The sequence below is a fragment of the Hypanus sabinus genome, chromosome 6, assembly GCF_030144855.1.
Source record: "Hypanus sabinus isolate sHypSab1 chromosome 6, sHypSab1.hap1, whole genome shotgun sequence".
NCBI lineage: Eukaryota > Metazoa > Chordata > Chondrichthyes > Myliobatiformes > Dasyatidae > Hypanus > Hypanus sabinus.
Genome location: NC_082711.1, coordinates 95,453,095 through 95,472,835, shown reverse-complemented (window position 1 = coordinate 95,472,835; position 19,741 = coordinate 95,453,095). Strand labels below are relative to the sequence as shown.

General features: G+C 38.6%; 1 protein-coding gene across 2 annotated transcripts in view; it reads left to right on the top strand.

Moving 5' to 3' along the window:
• Nucleotides 1-19,741, top strand: part of etv1 (ETS variant transcription factor 1) — a 144,665-nt gene that overhangs the window by 95,564 nt on the left and 29,360 nt on the right. For both annotated transcript variants that reach the window (XM_059972630.1, XM_059972629.1), the window contains one exon: nucleotides 12,979-13,047. In XM_059972630.1, the coding sequence (XP_059828613.1) occupies nucleotides 12,979-13,047 (69 nt within the window). The remainder of the gene's footprint in view (nucleotides 1-12,978; nucleotides 13,048-19,741) is intronic.

Here is a 19,741-nt window from a genome sequence, read left to right as displayed (position 1 = left end):
CTGTCATTAAAATTGTGGTCATTAAACTCAATAGGGGCATGCATTTTTCTCTCAAAAAATTCTGTAGGTCTGTTTGATTTTTTTCCCCTTCTGGGTATCGTACTGTGGCTTTCAATGCAGAATTTTCACTTCCATCTTTTTTTGCCAGCTATGTGTTTGAAAGTTTGCATATACACCATTAAACATCTGTCTGTGGGATGGACTGATGATGCATAGTGGTTTAATTTTATTTCAATTATAAATTTATTGTTATTATTTTGAATTTCAGTTTAATTATGTTAGAGAAGTTACTAACAGTTGCTCTTTTTGACTGAAATTCCTCTTTACTGAAAATATCCAACTAACACCAGCAAAAAGAAACAACAAAACTGAATTGAACCAAGATTAAAAAACGTCACACCTTTTCTATATAAGGTCTCATAAACATTTTGACCTGATTAATGGAGATTTGGAGTGAAGGTAAAGTTAATATTACTCTCCCAGCAGTACCAGCTCATGACTCTGTTACTCCTGCATCCCATGAGAGATGGCCAGTGGAAAAGAGAGTTAAGCATTAAAATCACAGAATATGTCCCCAGTCACTTACATATGAATTTTTTGTCATTTACTAAATGGCAGATTTTAAGGTTTATCTGTTACATCCAAAGAAGGCAGGGCTTATGGTTGTGATGCACAAAACCATTCCTCATGTCCGACTGGTGCTAGGTTCAAATTTAACTGTGACCATCTTGGCTTGAGAAACCCAACAGGAAAATGCAGTCAGGATCTGAAGGTTGCAGCAGATAAATGTCTTGGTGACCCATACTCAATCTTCAGGACTTCATTGCTCTCCATTTCTTATACAACTTGGCACTTCTGCCCTGCAATTGTTTCCATTTGCCCCAGTGGTCCCTGGTTCTGGTGTCCTGTTACCTGATGATTTATTCATCAGGACTCTCCATGTCTCTTGGCTTTTCTGGGTTCCCTCACCTATCAACAATCTCCCCTGTCCTCCAACTCTACATAAATTGGGGTTATATCTTCATAAACAATGTGACGACCTTGAGAGAAACAACATGGCAGAATTTAATCCTGCCTTAAGTTTGCTAGGAAGCACTGTAGCAGTGGCTGTGCATAGTGCTCCATGTCCACTGAAACTAGAGAGCTTCTGAAGTGAAACGCTGTGCTAACTGATGCAATGATATGTTTAGAATAAACCAGCAAGAATTAAACATTCTTCTTACATTTTTATAAATAATTTTATCTTCTCTTATCATATCAAGAGGACCACAGACTTCCCAGTCCCACCATTGCAGTTCGGTATAGAATATTTTTTAAAAAAGCGGCAGATTTTGGAAATCCAGAGCAAAAAAGATACAAAAGTGCTGGAACTACTCAACAAGTTAGGCAGCATTAGTGGATAATGAAACAGATTTGACAGTTACTCCGAGCAAGGGTTATTGATCTGAAACATTAACACTATAATTCCATAGATCCTACTTGGATCTGCTGAATGTTTTCAGCACTTCTTGCTTTCCGTTAATTTATTCTTCTCTAAATTCCTAGGCCTCAGCTGGAGGTAAGGTGCTGCAACTTACACTTTCTCTGACACTTCTAACTGTCTTGTTGCTGTTGTGAGGTTGGAAATCTTTTGCCCCTTTCCTCCCTGGTGGTCTTTTACTGCTTTTCCCTCAAATATTTTGCTGTCTATCTGTCTTTTAGCCGCAAAATTTTTCTAAGAAGCAAAGATAACTATTCTGCCCCTCCATGTTGTGCCTTTTAAATTGAAAGGAGGCAGGAGTTGTTGGGAAGAAACCAGTCCCACTGCCCTATCACCCCCACACCGTGACTCTGCACACCCAGCTCCCACCCTTCCTCCAACTTCCCATTTCATGCACAATCTGCATCTCAGGTGGTGCTGAAATTACTAGCTGTTTTTTGGGAACCGCCTGAAGGATAATTTCCTCCATTTTGCCCTGCCATTGCAGCTCAGGCAATGACCGCACAATGTACATTGGTTTAAGGTAGCTGCAGGACAAGGAGCTAACCTTTGAATTGTCATTTCATTCTGATAGAAGAGATTTGCTGCTCATAGTTCCACATGCAATCTGTACTCCGGTGACAAGCTCTTTGACAAGCTTGCCAGCATTCTACTGTAGATTGTGTATGATGGATTGATCTGACTATGATAGATAACATCTAATTCAGTTATAAAATCATTTTCTGTTCAATTTGACTCGAGTCTGTTTCCTGGTGCAAACTGCTGTACTATTTCAAATTAATTTTACCAGCTCTCCCCTGAGGATGTCAGCCAGCAGGCATGTGGTAATGCAGACCTGGATATAGCTACCTGCACACTTTCACTCAGCAGCCTTCAGATCAGGCTTACAAGTCGGAGAATAGGTTAGCAACTTACGAATGCACATTCCATTTTTAAAAAAAGCATATGATCTCAGAAATTGGCTAATTAAATTCTGATGCCAGCTTTACAGAAATGAAGCTAATACAGCCAGAGATGTACAGCATGGGAACAGGCCTCTTTGGTGCACCAAGTTTTCACTGACCCATCCAACAATCACTTACACAAACCCTACACTGACACCATTCTTACTGTCCTCACATTCTTATCAACTCCCTCCAGTTTCTACCATTCTCTCATACACAAGAGGCAATTTGCAGTAGACTATCAAACTACTAACCTGCACATTGTTGGGAAGAAACTACAGAACCTGAAGAAGCCAATGCTGTTGCGGGGGGAAATGTGAAACTCCGCACAGGAAGGTCAAAATTCAAACCAAGTCTCAGGAGCTTTGCGAGAGAACTCAGTTTGCTCTGCCTCAGTATCTTCGAGTCTGATTTTTCCTGACAAGTCACTGAACAGGAGCAAATCTGCTTATACTCAGTGTGAGTTGCTAGTACAGTTCATATCCACCCAGCTCTTCTTTCCTATCTTGAAATAGGACACCTGCGGGCCAGGGGAGCTGCTTTGCTAGCTATTATCTTTGAAAGTCTTTGGCTCAAGTACCGTGGTCCAATGATTCAATGGTTTAAAAATGCTTATTTTTTAACTTTAGAGTCTTCTTCAGCTTACCATTAATCTCTGACCCTGAAGTGGAGAGAGGGGAGAGGTTCCTAGCATGTGTGTTGGGGTGCCTCTTGTCTATGTCATTGATGGTCGTTCGTCATGTCCGATGATGACAGTTGTTCTTGTGCAGCACATCTGTTATGGACCCAAAGGTAGCTGTAGGTTCCAAGTCCTGAGCAGTAAACTTGTTTGCTGAGAGGGGAGGGGAACTGTCCTGAGTCATCTGCAGCGATTGCTGCTGCAACTTTTCATCGGTCTTGGACAGTCAATGAGTTTGCATGACACCTCTCCTCAAAGTTGTCCTGGGCAAGTTTTACCAAGGCACCACATCCAGCCCCGTCTTGATTGCATGTTCCAGCTGCTTTGAAGTAAGTCCAGCATATGCGAAGTTAGGTTTCACACAACCTTTGAACCTTCTGCGTAGCCTACCTTGCTTCCTCTTGCCCAGTTTGCTCACCATGCCCTCGATGCTGTGGTCTCTAATCTTTTGAGGACTTCCAGATTTGTAGCTTGTTTCTGCCAATGAACGTCTGGGTGAAAATGTGGAAGTGCTCTGTTTCTCTGAGCTGTCGTCTGTAAGTAGTCCACGTTTCACAGCTGTAAAGGGGACTGCTAGCAGTGATGGCATTGTACACCTTGAGCTTTGTGAATAGATGAACATTGGGCTGGTTCAACACATGTGAGCGCAGGTGACCAAGGTTCTGGTTGACTTTGTAAATCCTGGCATTGATTTTCCTTGTCCAGGGAGCCAACATCAGAGATGATGATGCCGAGGTACCTGAACTCATCTACCACATTCAGTTTTGTTCCCTCAATGGTGATGGAAGGAGGGGCATTAGCAGATCCAGAAGCAAAGTGAAATAGGACTTCTGACTTTCCCAGGCTGATGGTGAGGCCAAAGAGATGAAAGACTTTTGCAAACCTGATGACAAAGAATTGGAGATCAGGTTCTGTGTGGGCCATTGGGTGCAGTCTTCAATATAAAGCACTTTAAAATGAGCCTCTCTATCGTCTTCAACTTGGTATTCAGGCAATGCTGGTCAAAGAGTGATTCCATCAAGCCTGTACTTCAGAAACACACAATCTTCAGGGTCCCAGACAGCATGGTTCAGAATGAATGTGATGAATAGGTTAAAAAGCAGAGGGCAATACACACCCTTGTTTAATACTGTTTGAAATGTTGAATGGCTCTGCTTGACAGGACAAGGCCAGTCTTCTTGTCATGAAAAAGGCAAGTGAGGTTGATGAACCTGCGAGGGAATCCCAGCTTGACACTGCCATCCACAAGGCTTCTGTACTGACCGTATCAAATGATTTGCTTTGATTTATGAAAATGGCATAGAAGTTCAAATTTTCTTCAATGCACTTTTCCTGAACTGGACAAACAGCAAAAACAATGTCAATTGTGCTGCCAACCGAGCAAAAACCACATTGTTTCACAGAGGTTCTCTTCCGATACACTGTGATTAGCTGGTTGAGGATTATTTGGGCCAGGACCTGCCTGGTAGTTGCCACGGTCAGCTTTGATTCCCTTGTTTTTTGATGAGTGGGATGATCTTGGCATCCTTGAAGTCTTTAGACATGTTTTCTTCCCAGATACTCGTAAGAATACTGTGGAAGATTTTGATCGCAACTGGACCTGCTGACTTGAATATCTAGGTGGGGATTCCGTCCTCATAACTTTTTGTGCGATGCTTTTAAAGCTCGGGGCATCAGGAATTCGGAGATCAATTTCAGTGTCCTCTGTAAACAAGTTTGTATGTTCCTTTCCATGTGCGTATGGGTTTCCTGCAGGTGTTCTGGTTTCCTCCCACAGTCCAAAGACATACCAGATAGTAGGTTGATTGGTCATTGTAAATTGTCCTGTGATTGAGGCCCTCCATTGCTTGGGGTTGACCATGAAGGTTGTTTACCAATTGTCTACATGATACACAAGCCAGCATGCAAGTCATACAGAGAGCAAGCTGTTGCCCGTGTAGCAAGCTCCCCCTCTCTATGCAAATAATGAATCCAAAGAAACAGCAGAGACCGATACAGCTTGGCACCAGTGGCATTGCGAGGGTTGATAGTCAGAGTTGAACTCAACCTTAGACAATAGGTGCAGGAGTAAGCCATTCAGCCCTTCGAGCCAGCACCGCCATACAATGTGATCATGGCTGATCTTCCACAATCAGTACCCTGTTCCTGCCTTCTCACCATATCCCTTGACTCCACTATCTTTAAGAGCTCTATCTAACTCTTTCTTGATAGAGTTGGCCTCCAGAGATTTATATAGAGATTTATCAGAGGCTGATAGAGATTCCAGAGAATTGGCCTCCACTGCCTTCTGAGGCAGTGCATTCCATAGATCCACAACTCTCTGGGTGAAAAAGTTTTTTCCTGAACTCCATTCTAAATGGCCTACCCCTAATTATTAAACTGTGACCTTTGGTTCTGGACTCCCCCAACATCGGGAACATGTTTCCTGCCTCTAGAGTGTCCAATCCCTTAATAATCTTATATGTTTCAATCAGATCCTCTCTCATCCTTCTAAATTCCAGTGTATACAAGCCCAGTTGCTCCAATCTTTCAACAAATGATAGTCCCGTCATCCCAGGAATCAACCTTGTGAACCTACACTGCACTCCCTCAATAGCAAGAATGTCCTTCCTCAAATTTGGAGACCAAAACTGAAAACAATACTCCATTTCCGGTCTCACCAGGGACTCCAACTCAGGATTTTTCCTCAGCGTTTACTCACAAAGCCTTCCTCATGATTCGCTATAGCCCCAAGGTAACGAAGTTTTGAGATCAGAATTTTTCTTCTCCTAGATGAGCTGCTAACCATGGCTGATGAGTTCCATCTGCCTGAAGCGATGGGTTTTAAGGTTCCAGTAACCAGCCTTTGCCCCTTCTCTTACTTGTAGAAAAGCTTCCATTGGACTTAGATGCTGAGCAATACATGAAGGCCAGGAGCTGGACTTGGTTGTCAGAGGCTATTTGAGATGCACACAATTTGGAGCATTTAATAAGTAGTGGGAGCTTATTCCCACTACCACCCCTGGCTATAACAATATTAAGCAACCAGTCCTGTAATGAGGTTCTACATAGGGAATTCAAAGAGTTAGGTGCTAAGTTAAAGGGCAGGACCTCGAGAGATGTGATCTCAGGATTGCTACTTGAGGCCAGAACTAGAAAGGTTACACAGTTTAATACATGGCTAAGGAGTTGGTCTAGAAAGGAAAGCATTAACGTTTTGGTTCATTGGGCACTCTTCCAGGGATGGTGGGACCTGTACAGAAGAGACATTTTGCACCTGAACTGGAGGGGAATCAATATCCTAGCGGGAAGGTCTGTTAATGCTGCATGTTGGAGTTTAAACTCGAGTTGCAGGGGGATGGGAACCCGAGTGCCGGAACAGTATTGGAGAGATTGTGGAGGGAGATGTTGGTAAGACTTCAGACGAAATTAAGAATCAAAAGGTTGAGCATGGTGTTACGAGTGTCCTGAGCTACCTATATTTTAATGCAAGAAGTATCGTAGTAAAGAGAGATGATAGTGTTGAAGATGAGGTAGCTGGTTTAAAAACAGGCAATGTGTAGTGAGGAGAGGTAGTTGATAGGGGAAAATGTAGTCGACAGGATGAGTTGCAATGCAAAAGGCAAACAAAATTGGAAAGGGTGAATTCAGGACTGGAGGTGTTATATTTGAATGTGCACAATATAGGGAATGAGGTAGATGAACTTGCAGCACAGTTGCAGATTGGCAGCTGTGATGTTATAGGCATCAGGGAATCATGGCTGAATGAAGATTATAGCTGGGAGCTTAACGTCCAAAGATATCCAAAGATACACATTGTATTAAAAGGAAAGGCAGGAAGGCAAAGGGGGTGGCATTGCTCTGCTGGTAAAAAATCAAATCAAATCATTAGAAAGAGGTGACATAGCGTTGGAAGATGTTGAATCATTATGGATAGAACTAAGGAACTGCAAGGGTGAAAGGACCTTGATGGGATTTGTATATAGACCTTCAAATAATAGTAAGGAAGTGGTCTACAAACTACAACAGGAGATAGAACATGCATGTCAAAAGGACAATGTTACAATAGTCCTGAGGGCCACCAAAGCCAGTATACCCTTCCTCAAGTATGGAGACCAGAACTGCACACAGTCCTCCAGGTGCGGCCTCACCAGTACCCTGTATAGTTGCAGCATGACCTCCCTGCTCTTGAATTCAATCTCTAGCAATGAAGGTCAACATTCCATTTGCCTTCTTAATAACCTGTTGTACCTGCAAGCCAACTTTTTGCGATTCATGAACAAGCACTCCCAAGTCCCTCTGCACAACAGCATGCTGCAACCTTTCACCATTTAAATAATAATCTGCTCTTCTATTATTCTTTCCAAAGTGGATGATCTCGCATTTACCAACATTGTATTCCATCTGACAGACGTTGGCCCACTCAACCTATCTATAGCCCTCTGCAGATTCTCTACATCCTCTGTGCAATTTGCTTTTCCACTCAGTTTAGTGAAATCAGCAAATGTTGCTATGCTATACTCAGTCCCTTCTTCCAAATCATCAATGTTACGGACAAGCTGAATAAGTATTTTGCAATATTCTTCACTGTGGAAGACACTAGCATTATGTGAAGATTCCAGATGTCAGGGGTTATGAAGTTGATTCCAGCACCACAATTTTAAACAAGTCCCACTTTTGTATTGTGCTTTCAGTGAAGGGTCCATGGGATGTCAGCTTGTCATTGAAGCTGGTTGCAAGTTGCTGACAATGTCCAGTTTGCTTGCTTTCTGATGCTAAAAGACTGCATAATGACTTTTGGCCTCATTCGATACAATGGAGCAATGAGTAGTGTGAGGACAGATCTGACCAGTTGATGATCAGTCCGGCACTCTGCACCATGCGTAATGCTAGTGATCTTGAAATCTCAAATGTCCCACCTGAGATTATTGATAAAGTTGACCAAGTTTAGACCTGAGGTTCATCCAAGCTGTTGTGTATTTGTCAGCTTGCCTGAAGAGTGTGTTTATGATGGACAAGATGTTTGTCCACATCGTTACTGTATAATTAAAAGGTAGAAGAGAGATTATTTAGAAAATGGAAGGCTTTCCTGCTTTTTCCAAGTTTGCAATTAGATAAGAATAAAAAAGCTAAGACTTATTTTGTAGGAGGCAGCCTCCTGCAAGTAAGAAATGCTAGTTTAAATTGCAAGCTTCATACTGCTCAGATAATGCACTGTGTGGTTACCAGTGGATATCACAAAGGGAACAAGCACTGCTTCGAGACTCCAGCAGTAACCTTTTACCACCATGACTGGCCGTGAGGTTTCTCAGCAAGAAAGTCAGTTTTACTTACCCAAAGGAGATTGTTAAACAATCATACAAGGTTAGACCTTCATAAATATTTCAAGAAAACATGGAGGTTTTTGAGGGTACTGCAGTAAAAATAATTTGTACATAATAGAAGTTCTCTTCAGTTAATTGATTTCTATTCACTAAGCCAAAGAAGATAAAAAGTGCATCCTGTGGAAGTTCAGAAAAGTTCTAAGTAAATTTATTATCAAAGTATATACACGTCACCATATCCAACTCTGAGATACATTTTCTTGCAAATATACACAGTAAGTCCAAGAAACACAATTTAATCAATGAAAGACCGTACCTAACACAACGGACTGACAACCAATATGCAATATGTAAAAGACAACAAACTATACAAATGCAAAAGCAAAAGTAAAATAGTAATATTAATAATAATAACAATAAATAAACAATAAATCCCAATAATATGAAATGAAGAATCCTTGAAAGTGAGTCCATAGGTTGTGGGAGCATTTCAGTGATGGGATGAGTGAAGTTTTCCACTCTGGTTCAAAAGAGGGGCAATAACTGTTTTCCAAACCTGGTGGTGGGAGTCCTGAGACTCCTGTACCACCTTCCTGATGGCAGCAGTGAAGAAAGAGCATGACCTGGATGGTGCAGGCACTGGATGATGGAGGCTGCCTTCCTATTACAGCACTCTGTGCAGATACGCTCAATGGTGAGGAGGGCTTTACTTGTGATGGACTAGGCTGTGTCCACTATCTTTGTATAATTTCCTGTCAAAGGGCATTGGTGTTTCAATACCTGGCCATGATGCAACCAGTCAATGTACTCTATAGCACACATCTATAAGTTTGAAGTATGTCGGAGTTTTAGATGTCATGCCGCCGGGTCTTCATAAACTTTTGAGGAAGTAGAGGCGCTGTTATGCTTCCTTCATAATTGTTCTTAAGCACTATTAGCAGATCCTCTGAAATGATAATACTGAGAAAATTAAAGTAGCTGACCCTCTCCACCTCTGATCCTCCAATGAGGTCTGGCTCATGGACCTCCGGTTTCTCCCACCCGAATAACCAGCTCCTTGGTATTGCTGACATTGAGTGAGAGGTTTTTATTGATGTGGCTAGATTTTCATTCTCCCTCCTATGTGCTAATCCGTCACCACCTTTGATTCAGCCAACCACAGTAGGATTGTTTGCAAACTTAAATATTGGAGCTGTAAATACTGGAGCTGTACTTAGCCTTAGTTTTAAGTATAGAGCTAGTGGAGAGTAGGCTAAGCACACAACCTTGTGGTGTACCTGTGCTGATGGAGATTGTGGAGTAGATGTTTTTGTCAATCTGACTGGGTTCTGCAACTGAGGACATTGAGGATCCAATTGCACAAGGAAGCATTGAGGCCAAGGTCTTGAAGCTTATTGATTAATTTTGAGAGGATGATAGTATTGAATGGTGAGCTGTAGTCATTAAAGAGCATCCTGAAGTAATCATCTTCACTTCCAGATGTTCCAGTGTTGACTGAAAAGTCGATGAAATGGCACCTGTTGTTGACCTATAGTGATGGTAGGCAAGTTGGAGCGGAATCACTTCTCAGGCAGGAGTTGATATTTTTCATCACCAACCTTTCAAAACAATTTAGTATAGTGGATATAAGTGCTATTAGATGATAGTAACTGAGGCAAAACACTGATAGCTGCTTTTGGATTTCTGTGTTTACAGCTATGCATGTGCAGTGATGTTTTATTCTTTATACTAGTGTATGGTTAGAACATTACTCATTGCTATGATTTGGTGAAGAAAATTCAATTGTCTTTAATTAAGATGTTTTTAAATTATGAAGGTCTTCTTTAATTAAGCCTGCTCATTACTTTCCTGGCTTTCTTGCCTTTTCATTTTGGCTTTGAGATTTTTTGTCACATTTTCATCCCTGAAAGTTTGTTGATCTCGGGGTGATCGCCTTCCTGTGTGAGGGCAAAATCAATTAATGGAACAACTCTGGATTACTATCAAGTAGACTTAAGACTGATCTGTTAGTGGGTTGTTACAGATATGATTGTTTGCAAGTTATGGTGGGCTTAAGGCACTATTTGCCAGCCAGTGGTGCAGTGGCATCCGCAGTGAACTTCGAGGTGAGTGGTCCTGGATTTGAATCCCGTTGGCTCCTTGCACACTTTCCATCTGTGCTGGGTTGAGCGTCGAACTAGTAACTTGGCCTCGTAAAACACAGACAAAGATGGCTAAGGAAACGGCTTTGCCACCCAATGTGCCACAAGGCACGGAGAGGAAGAATGTCACTACTTAGGCGACTACTTTATTAAAATGCCCGCAACGTTGTAAAACATCCATTCTCAGAAACACATGTTTAATTCCAATAAACCTATCTAAGTGCTCTTTTTAAGTATTCATACTCAATACTTACAGATGTCCTTTGTACCATCAATAATTTTGCATATGCAGATTACTGCATGATTCGTTGATGCTTGTTGTAAAACAGCAGATTTATCAATCGTTGACTGTCCAAACCAAAGATCCACTGCGGACAGGAACTGCTCACCTCAGGCTTCCACTCAGGGCTGTGACCACCCATTTCAGGACTCCAACCAGGAAAGTATCCAGTCACCTCATGCTCCCTCAAAGAACAGTGACTGTGGAACATAGCCCCAACCTAAAAGGAGAGTTGTGGTTTTAAATTCTTTGAGCCGCATTTGATATTAGGGCTAAGTTAAAAATTCATGCTCCCTTTTATTTATAACATTACTGTGAAATATTTGTCTTGTATAAACTTGGAGTTTATATAGGTATTTACCCTATACAAGGTGTTGGTGATCTGAGCATTGTGCACAGCTTTGCTCTCCTTATTTAAGAAAGGTCTTACTCATGATGGAGGTAATCCAGAAGAAATTCAGTTGGCTAGTAATTGAGATGAGGAATGATAATGACCATTGGCTAACAATGTTAGATCTATATTTTTTAGGGTTCTGAAAAGGAGGCATATTCTTATTAATATAGAAAAGTTCCCAAGGGGGCATGACAAGATATATATTATGATATTTCCAATAATGGGAGAGTCTTAAACAAGGGGCAGAATTGCAAGACAGGAAGTGGTTGCCTCAAACTGAGGTGCATAGGAATTTCTTCTCTCAGAGATGGATAAATCTTTGAAGTTTTGGAGAGTGGATCTTAAGAGGAGATGGCTAACCTTTTGAAGGAATTTGGAATTGAGGATCACACGGAGGTGACACAGAAGAGGTCTGAGGCAGATCAATCATGATCCCACTTAATGACAGGACAGGCTTGATGGGCCTCATAGTCTATTCCTGTGCTTGTGTATTTTCCTCTGTCTAACACTATACTTTAAGTAGTGATGGTCACTTTAGTGTCATTAACAGTAAGTTGACCTTTTTTCAAAATTTGCATATTTGTCATGATAAAATTTGCAACAAATAATGGAATTATTATTTATCCCGGAAGTCAACAATTATAGTCTTCCACTCAAATGAAGCATTCCTAATCACTTGCATCCTTAAAGTGAGTTTACAATACTTTGTAACTTTAAATTGCCTCCTTCAGGATTGTTTATTTCTTTGATTGCAATGGAGTCAAGAAATCTGTTGTCAACGGGAAAGTTAAAGTCAAAACATTGTCCCTGAAACTCAATATTTCATCTGGAAGGAAATAATAGTGTATTTTTAGTTCTTAAATGATTGTTCTTTTAAAAAAAATTGTTCTTTCTGTGCATGTCTGGTAAATGTATATTTTAAATGTGGGCCATGCAAGTACTTCAGGAATGTAAACATTGCAATAAAATAAATATTTTGCCATCTCAACATTTTCTAAAATGTCCTGTTTACTTAGAGGAAGTCTTGATGTTCCTACATAGCACAGAACAATTTTCAGTTTACTTTAACAGAGTACTGATCAGCCCTTTTGATGAGGGTTAGTGTAATGGCAGGAGTTTGGTCTCTTTCATTGTTTTGTAACATTCTACTTTCAGTATCATAGAAAGTTATTGCCATTTTACACAAGTGTTTTATTCACTCACTAACTTGTTGAGTTGGGTTTTGCTGGGCGTGCATTTGAAGTGGAGTGGGGGAAGTCATGGAGAATTGGTTCTATTATATGTCTTCAGAAACACAATACTGGACTGCCATGGTTGTAATCTGTGAAGGACTTGCAAGGGAATATTCCATCAACTTGTGCATTTAATGATTTCTACTCTTGTCAGAGAGTGCTTGATAATAAAATGCTTTTAATGTGGAGTATGCCATCATGCTTGCCTTCATGGAAAGAGGAGATACATAAAAGAATGCACTCTCCAGCTTACACATTGCACCCAATCCCTGTAAATTGAGTTCCCTTTGCAGTTATTTAGCCGACTGTCATCTGTGTCAGCAAAACTAATGGCATAATGCCTTTAAAAATGGATTTCTAATTTCAAATGATGCATAATTCTCATAAGAGGCTGGGATAACAAGAGGGCTGCCCAGGAGAATTAACCTGCCTTGTTTCAAATAGTGAATCAAAGGGATATTGCTCAGAAAGGAAACTAATCCTAATGTGAGCTTTTGTTAATTGTCTCTTTCCTTATATCCACAGGTTGCATGTATGAAAAAGGTCCTAGACACTTTTATGATGACACCTGTGTAGTTCCTGAAAAGTTTGACAGTAAGTCGATCTACCCTTAATTTTAACACTTTACCATGTGAAAAATAGGATTTATTGTTTGGGGTGGGCAGATATTTCGACAAACCAAAATGGGCTTAAATTGCAATGAAAAAGCTGATAGAGGAACTCAATGTGAAGGATCCCAACCCAAAACATCAATAGTCCATTTCTTTGCATTATCTGCTGAATTTTTTCCAGTAGCTCACTCTTTCCTCCAGATTCCAGCATCTGCATTCTTTCTTTCTTTCTTTCTTTGTGTTTGTATTAGGATGAATTTCCACATCCCAGGAAAATTTGAGTTATGTTTTAAAACTGGAAGACATTTTATCCAAAATTACTTTATTAGAACAATGTGCTATGAATCTGGATTTAGCTAAAGATTAGTGGAGGTTCAGAGAGGCACCAGAGTAATTTATCTCCAATAATCCCTGACTATATTTACAGTTGTCGGTCAGGAGGCCCATCTGAGGAACTTCCCAGCAATAATATTTATTTACATGGTGTTACAGTATACATGAGGCTACAGTGGTGTGAGAGTACAATATGTATGATGTTGGTATTTTTGAGTTGCTAATGCTGTTGAGAGGGAATAGTTCATGAAAACATTCACTGAATTGAGGAAATGTGGATGATGTTCAATTGAATGGAGAGACACGGAAGATTTCCTTTTAGATTCAGTTGATCAGATTACCAGATGTAATTATGTATCAGAAGTCTGAATGTCATGCTTACTTTTTATAGGTAAAATTATATCCTTTGTTGTCCATTTGCAAGAATTTGGTTATGTGATACTTGAAACTAAAACAAATCAGATGCAAAACTGAAAGAATTCCTGTAACAAATAGCCTTTTCATTGTTATTTGACTACCTTATTTGAAGAATCAGTGCCATCTGTAAGTACAAGAATTTAAATTTAGTAGACATCACATGCAATTGAACATGCAATTATAAATACAAAAAGGTTCTGCAGATGCTGGAAATCTGGAGCAACACACATAAAATGCTGGAGGAGCTCAGCAAACAAGGCAGCATCTATGGAGAGGAATAAAGAGTTGACATTTCAGGCCAAGGTCCTTCATCACGACTGGAAAGGAAGAGGAGAGAAGCCAGAATAAGAAGGTGGGCGGGCAGTGGAGAAGCTGGCTGGTGATAGGTGAGACCATATGAATGAGGTAGATGGGTAGGGGAGTGGGGATGAAGTAAGAAGATGGGAGGTCTTAGGTAGAAGAAGTAAAGAACTGAAGAAAGAATCTAATAGGAGAGGACAGTGGATCGTAGAAGGAGGAGATGGTGGTGACAGGCAGATGAGGACAAGAGAAAGGAAGAGAGGGTAATGGTAACCGTGATGGAGAATGGAAGAGAGAATAAGGAAAGGGGAATGATTACTGGGAGTTAGTTAGTGAAGTTGGTATTCATGCTATCAATTTGCAGGCTACCCAGATTAATATGTGGTGTTGCTCCTCCAAACTAAGTTTGTCCTCATGGTGGCATTAGAAGAGGCCACAGACAGGCGTGTCAGAGTACGAATGAGATGTGAATTGAAATAGGTAGCCACTGAGAGATCTTGTCTTTTATAGCAGACAAAGTGAAGATGCTCAAAGGCACATCATGCCTTAATTTGGTAACCATCATAAGTTGTAATATGTTGAGGTTTCAGGGAAATTGGAGCCACATGATAGAATGCACTAAAGTCTACATCGTTTCCTTAAGGGGAAATCTTGCCTCACAAATCAGTTGTATTTCTTTGAAGAAATAACAAGTTGGATAGGTAAAGGAGAGTCAATGGGTATTGTTTACTTGGATTTTCAGAAACCTTTGACAAGATGCCACACATGAGGCTGCTAAACAGATAAGAGCCCATGGTATGACTAGAAAGATATTAGCATGGATAGAAGATAGGCTGACTGGCAGGAGGCAAAGAGTGATATTCTGCAGGGGTTGGTATAGTGATCACTTCTTTTCACATTATATGTCAATTATTTGAATGACTGAATTGATTGAATGCTTTGTGGCCAAGACTGCAGACAATACAAAGGTAGGTGAAAGGGTCGGTAGTGTTGAGGAAGCAGGTGATCTGCAGAAGGATTTAAGGAAAAGCAGATGGAATATAGTGTTGGGAAGTGTATGGTCATGTAATTTTGCAGAAGGATTAAATGTGTAGACTATTTTCTAAATGGGGGGCAAATTCAGAAATCAGAGGTGCAAAGGGACTTGGGAGGTCTCTTGCAAGATTTACTAAAGCTTAGCTTACAGGTTAATTCATTGGTAAGGAAGGGGAAAACAAGTGCAATGTTAGCATTCATTTCAAGAGAACTTGAATATAAAAGGAAGGATGTAATGCTAAGGCATCATAATGCATTGGTCTGACCACACTTGGAGTACTATGAACACTTTTGAGCCCATTATCTAAGAAAGAATGTGCTGGCATTGGAGAGCACCCAGAGAAAGTTCATGAGATTGATCCCAGGAATGAAAAGTTTAATGTATGAGGAGAGTTTGATGGCTCCTGGCCTGTACTCACCAGGGTTTAGCAGAATGGGGGTGGGGGTGGGGAATCTAATTGAAACCTATTGAATATTGAAAACCCCAGATAGAGTAGATTTGGAAAGGATGTTTCCAATATTGGGGAACTCTAGGGCAAAGTGCCACAGCCTCAGAATACAAGCATGTCCCTTTAGAGGACAGAGAAGAGGAATTTCTTTAAACAGGGCGGTGAGTTCGGAATTCATTACCGCAGACAGCTATGAAGGCCAATCAGTGGATATATTTAATGCGGAGGTTTATAGTTTCTTGATTAGTGAGAGCCTCAAAGGTTATGGGGAGAAGGCAGGAGAATGCTTAGTGGTTAGTAGACAATAGGTGCAGGAGTAGACCATTCAGCCCTTCGAGCCAGCACCGCCATTCACTGTGATCATGACTGATTATCCACAATCAGTATCCCGTTCCTGCCTCCTCATATCCCTTGACTCCTCTATCTTTAAAAGCTCTATCTAACACTTTCTTGAAAACATCCAGAGAACCTGCCTCCACTGCCTTCTTTTTCTTTCTTTTTCAATCTTTTTATTGAGTTTCATATAAATATAAAAAAAACATAACATAATATGAATAGGTTATGAATACAATAGACTTGAAATTACATTAATAATAAGATAATAATATCCTATTGAACATCAACAAAAAAAAGTACATTACTCAATCGAGTCTATATAATTATATATGAAAAAAAACAAAAATAATCGTCAAAAGAAAAAGAAAAAAAAATTTGAAAATATATAAAAGAGAATATATATGGAAAAAAAACACTAAACTAAACTAACATGGGCAATAATAACAGTTTATAAGTATATGATAGTGTCAAAGAACTCCGGAACTCCATACCTGAACAAGAATAAGCAGAGAGAAGGTCTGGAAAAGGCCAAATTAATTCATATGAAAATGTCGAATGAACGGTCCCCAAGTTTCTTCAAATTTAATTGATGAGTCAAAAATAGTGCTTCTAATTTTTTCCAAACTCAGATAAGAAATAGTTTGAAAAAACCACTGAGACGTGGTAGGAGGATTTACTTCTTTCCAATTTTGTAATATAGACCTTCTGGCCATTAATGTTACAAAAGCAATCATTCATCTGATTGAAGGAGAAAACTGATTACCATCCTCATTTGGTATACCAAAGATTGCAGTAATAAAATGAGGTTGTAAATCGATGTTCCAAATTGAGGAAATGGTAACAAATAGGTCCTTCCAATAGTTATGTAAAGTGGGACATGACCAAAACATGTGGGTCAATGAAGCCACTTCTGAATGACATCTGTCACATTGAGGGTTAATATGAGAATAAAATCGAGCAAGTTTATCTTTAGACATATAAGCTCTATGTACAATTTTAAATTGTATTAAAGCATGTTTAGCACATATAGAAGAAGAATTAACCATTTGTAAAATTTTTTCCCATTTATATGTTGATATATTGTATCGAAGTTCTTTTTCCCATTGTTGTTTAATTTTATCAGATATCTCTGGTTGTATCTTCATAATCATATTATAAATAAAAGCTACTAATCCCTTCTGACAAGGATTTAAGGTAAAAATCAAATCTGAGAAATACGTTGAAGTTGAATTGGGAAAAGATGGTAAAACTTTATGTAAAAAATTTCTGATTTGTAAATATCTGAAAAAATTAGATTTAGGTAATTTAAATTTATTGGAAAGTTGGTCAAAAGACATCAAAGTACCTTCAACAAAAAGATCACGAAAACATTTTATACCTTTCCTTTTCCATATGCTAAAAGCTTGATCTGTCAAGGAAGGTTTGAAAAAAAAATTAAATAAAATAGGGCTATCAAGAACAAAGTTTTTCAGAGTAAAAAATTTACGAAATTGAAACCAAATTCGTAATGTATGTTTGATAACAGGATTAGATACCTGTTTATTGAATTTAACTAAATCAGCAGGAAGAAAAGAACCAAGAACAGAGAATAGAGAATATCCCTTTACCTCATTGCATTCCAAATTTACCCACTGTGGACAGAATGATGAGTCCAAATCTAATTTTCAATACGTTAGGTTACGAATATTATTCGCCCAATAGTAAAATCTAAAGTTAGGTAAAGCTAAACCACCATCTTTTTTAGATTTTTGTAATTGCCTTTTACTTAACCTAGGGTTTTTATTTTGCCACACAAATGAGGAAATTTTTGAATCAATGTTGTCAAAAAAAGATTTAGGAATAAAAATTGGTAAGGCTTGAAATAAATATAAAAATTTCGGTAAAATCATCATTTTAATAGCATTAATCCGACCAACTAATGATAGGAATAAGGGAGACCATCTTGTAGTAAGGTGTTGAATTTGATGAAGCATAGGTAAAAAATTCAGTCTAAATAAATCTTTATATTTCTTGGTAATTTTTATACCTAAATAGATAAAATTATCAGTAACAACTTTAAATGGAATCCTGTCATTCAATAAAGTTTGCGCATTTAAGGGGAATAATTCACTCTTATCTAAGTTTAATTTATAACCAGAAAAACTACCAAATTGAGCCAACAAGGATAAAATAGCGGGAATAGACCTATCAGGATCAGAAATATATAACAGCAAGTCATCAGCAGCATAAAGTGATAATTTGTATAACTTCTCATTACGGGTAATACCAAAAATATTAGGAGATTCACGAATAGCAATGGCTAAAGGTTCTAATGCAATATTAAATAATAAAGGACTTAAAGGACAACCTTGTCTCATACCACGAGATAATTGAAAAAAAGGGGATCTATAATTATTTGTAAGAACAAGCAACAGGTTGATAATATATTAATTTAATCCATGATATAAAATTAGGACTAAAATTAAAATTTCTCAATGCATTAAATAAGTATGTCCATTCAACTCTATCAAAGGCTTTTTCAGCATCTAATGAGATAACACATTCTGGGACTGTGGGTGATGAAGTATAAATTATATTAATCAATTTTCTAACATTAAAAAAAGAATACCGATTCTTAATGAAACCAGTTTGATCTTCTGAAATAATCTGTGATAGTACCTTTTCTAATCTAATGGCTAAAATTTTTTTAAGAATCTTAGAATCTACATTTAATAATGATATAGGGCAATAAGATGTACATAAAGTAGGATCTTTATCTTTTTTAAGAATTAGAGAGATAGTAGCTTCATAAAAAGATTGAGGTAATCTCTTCTTAGCAAACGCATCATTAAAGATTACACATAACCAAGGGGAAAGCAAAGAAGAAAAAGTTTTGAAAAATTCTACAATATAACCACCAGGGCCAGGAGCTTTCCCTGAAATCATTGATGAGATAGCCTCACCTATTTCGGCCATAGAGATAGGAGCATCAAACAAGCTACGATCTTCACCTATCAGTTTAGGAATATTCAAATTGTTAAAAAAATTATCCATCATGGACAGGTCACCATCAAATTCTGATTGATATAAAGATTTATAAAAATCTTGAAAAGTGTTATTGATTTCTTTATGATCAGTAGTTAAATTACCGTCTTGTTTACAAATTTTAATAATTTGTCGCTTAGTCGAAATAACTTTTAATTGATTAGCTAACAGTTTACCAGTTTGATCACTGTGAATATAGAATTGAGCCCTGGTCCTAATTAATTGATTTTCAATTGAAGAAGATAATAATAAGCTATGTTCCATTTGAAGCTCAACTCTCTTCTTATAAAGTTCTCTGGTAGGAGTCACGGAATAAATCTTATCAATTTCCTTAATTTTATCCACTAATAAAGCAATATCTAAATATCTTTGTTTCCTTTTACCAGCGGAATACGAGATAATTTGTCCACGGATAAAAGCCTTGAAAGATTCCCAAAGTATTCCTCTGTCAATTTCTTCAGTATAGTTTGTTGGGAAAAACAAGTCAATTTGCTGTTTTATGTAGGTGACAAATTCTGGGTCTTGAAGCAGAGTAGCGTTATGTCTCCAAGATCTAACATTATTGGAAAAGTCCAAAATCTTAATAGATAACTTCAAAGGTGCATGATCCGAAATAGTAATAGAATCATATTTACAATCAATAACATCTGTTAATAACCGATGATCAATAAGGAAATAATCAATTCTAGAATAACTATGATATACATGTGAAAAAAATGAAAATTCTTTATCTTTAGGGTTCAAAAACCGCCATATTTCTGTAATTCCCAAATCAACCATAAA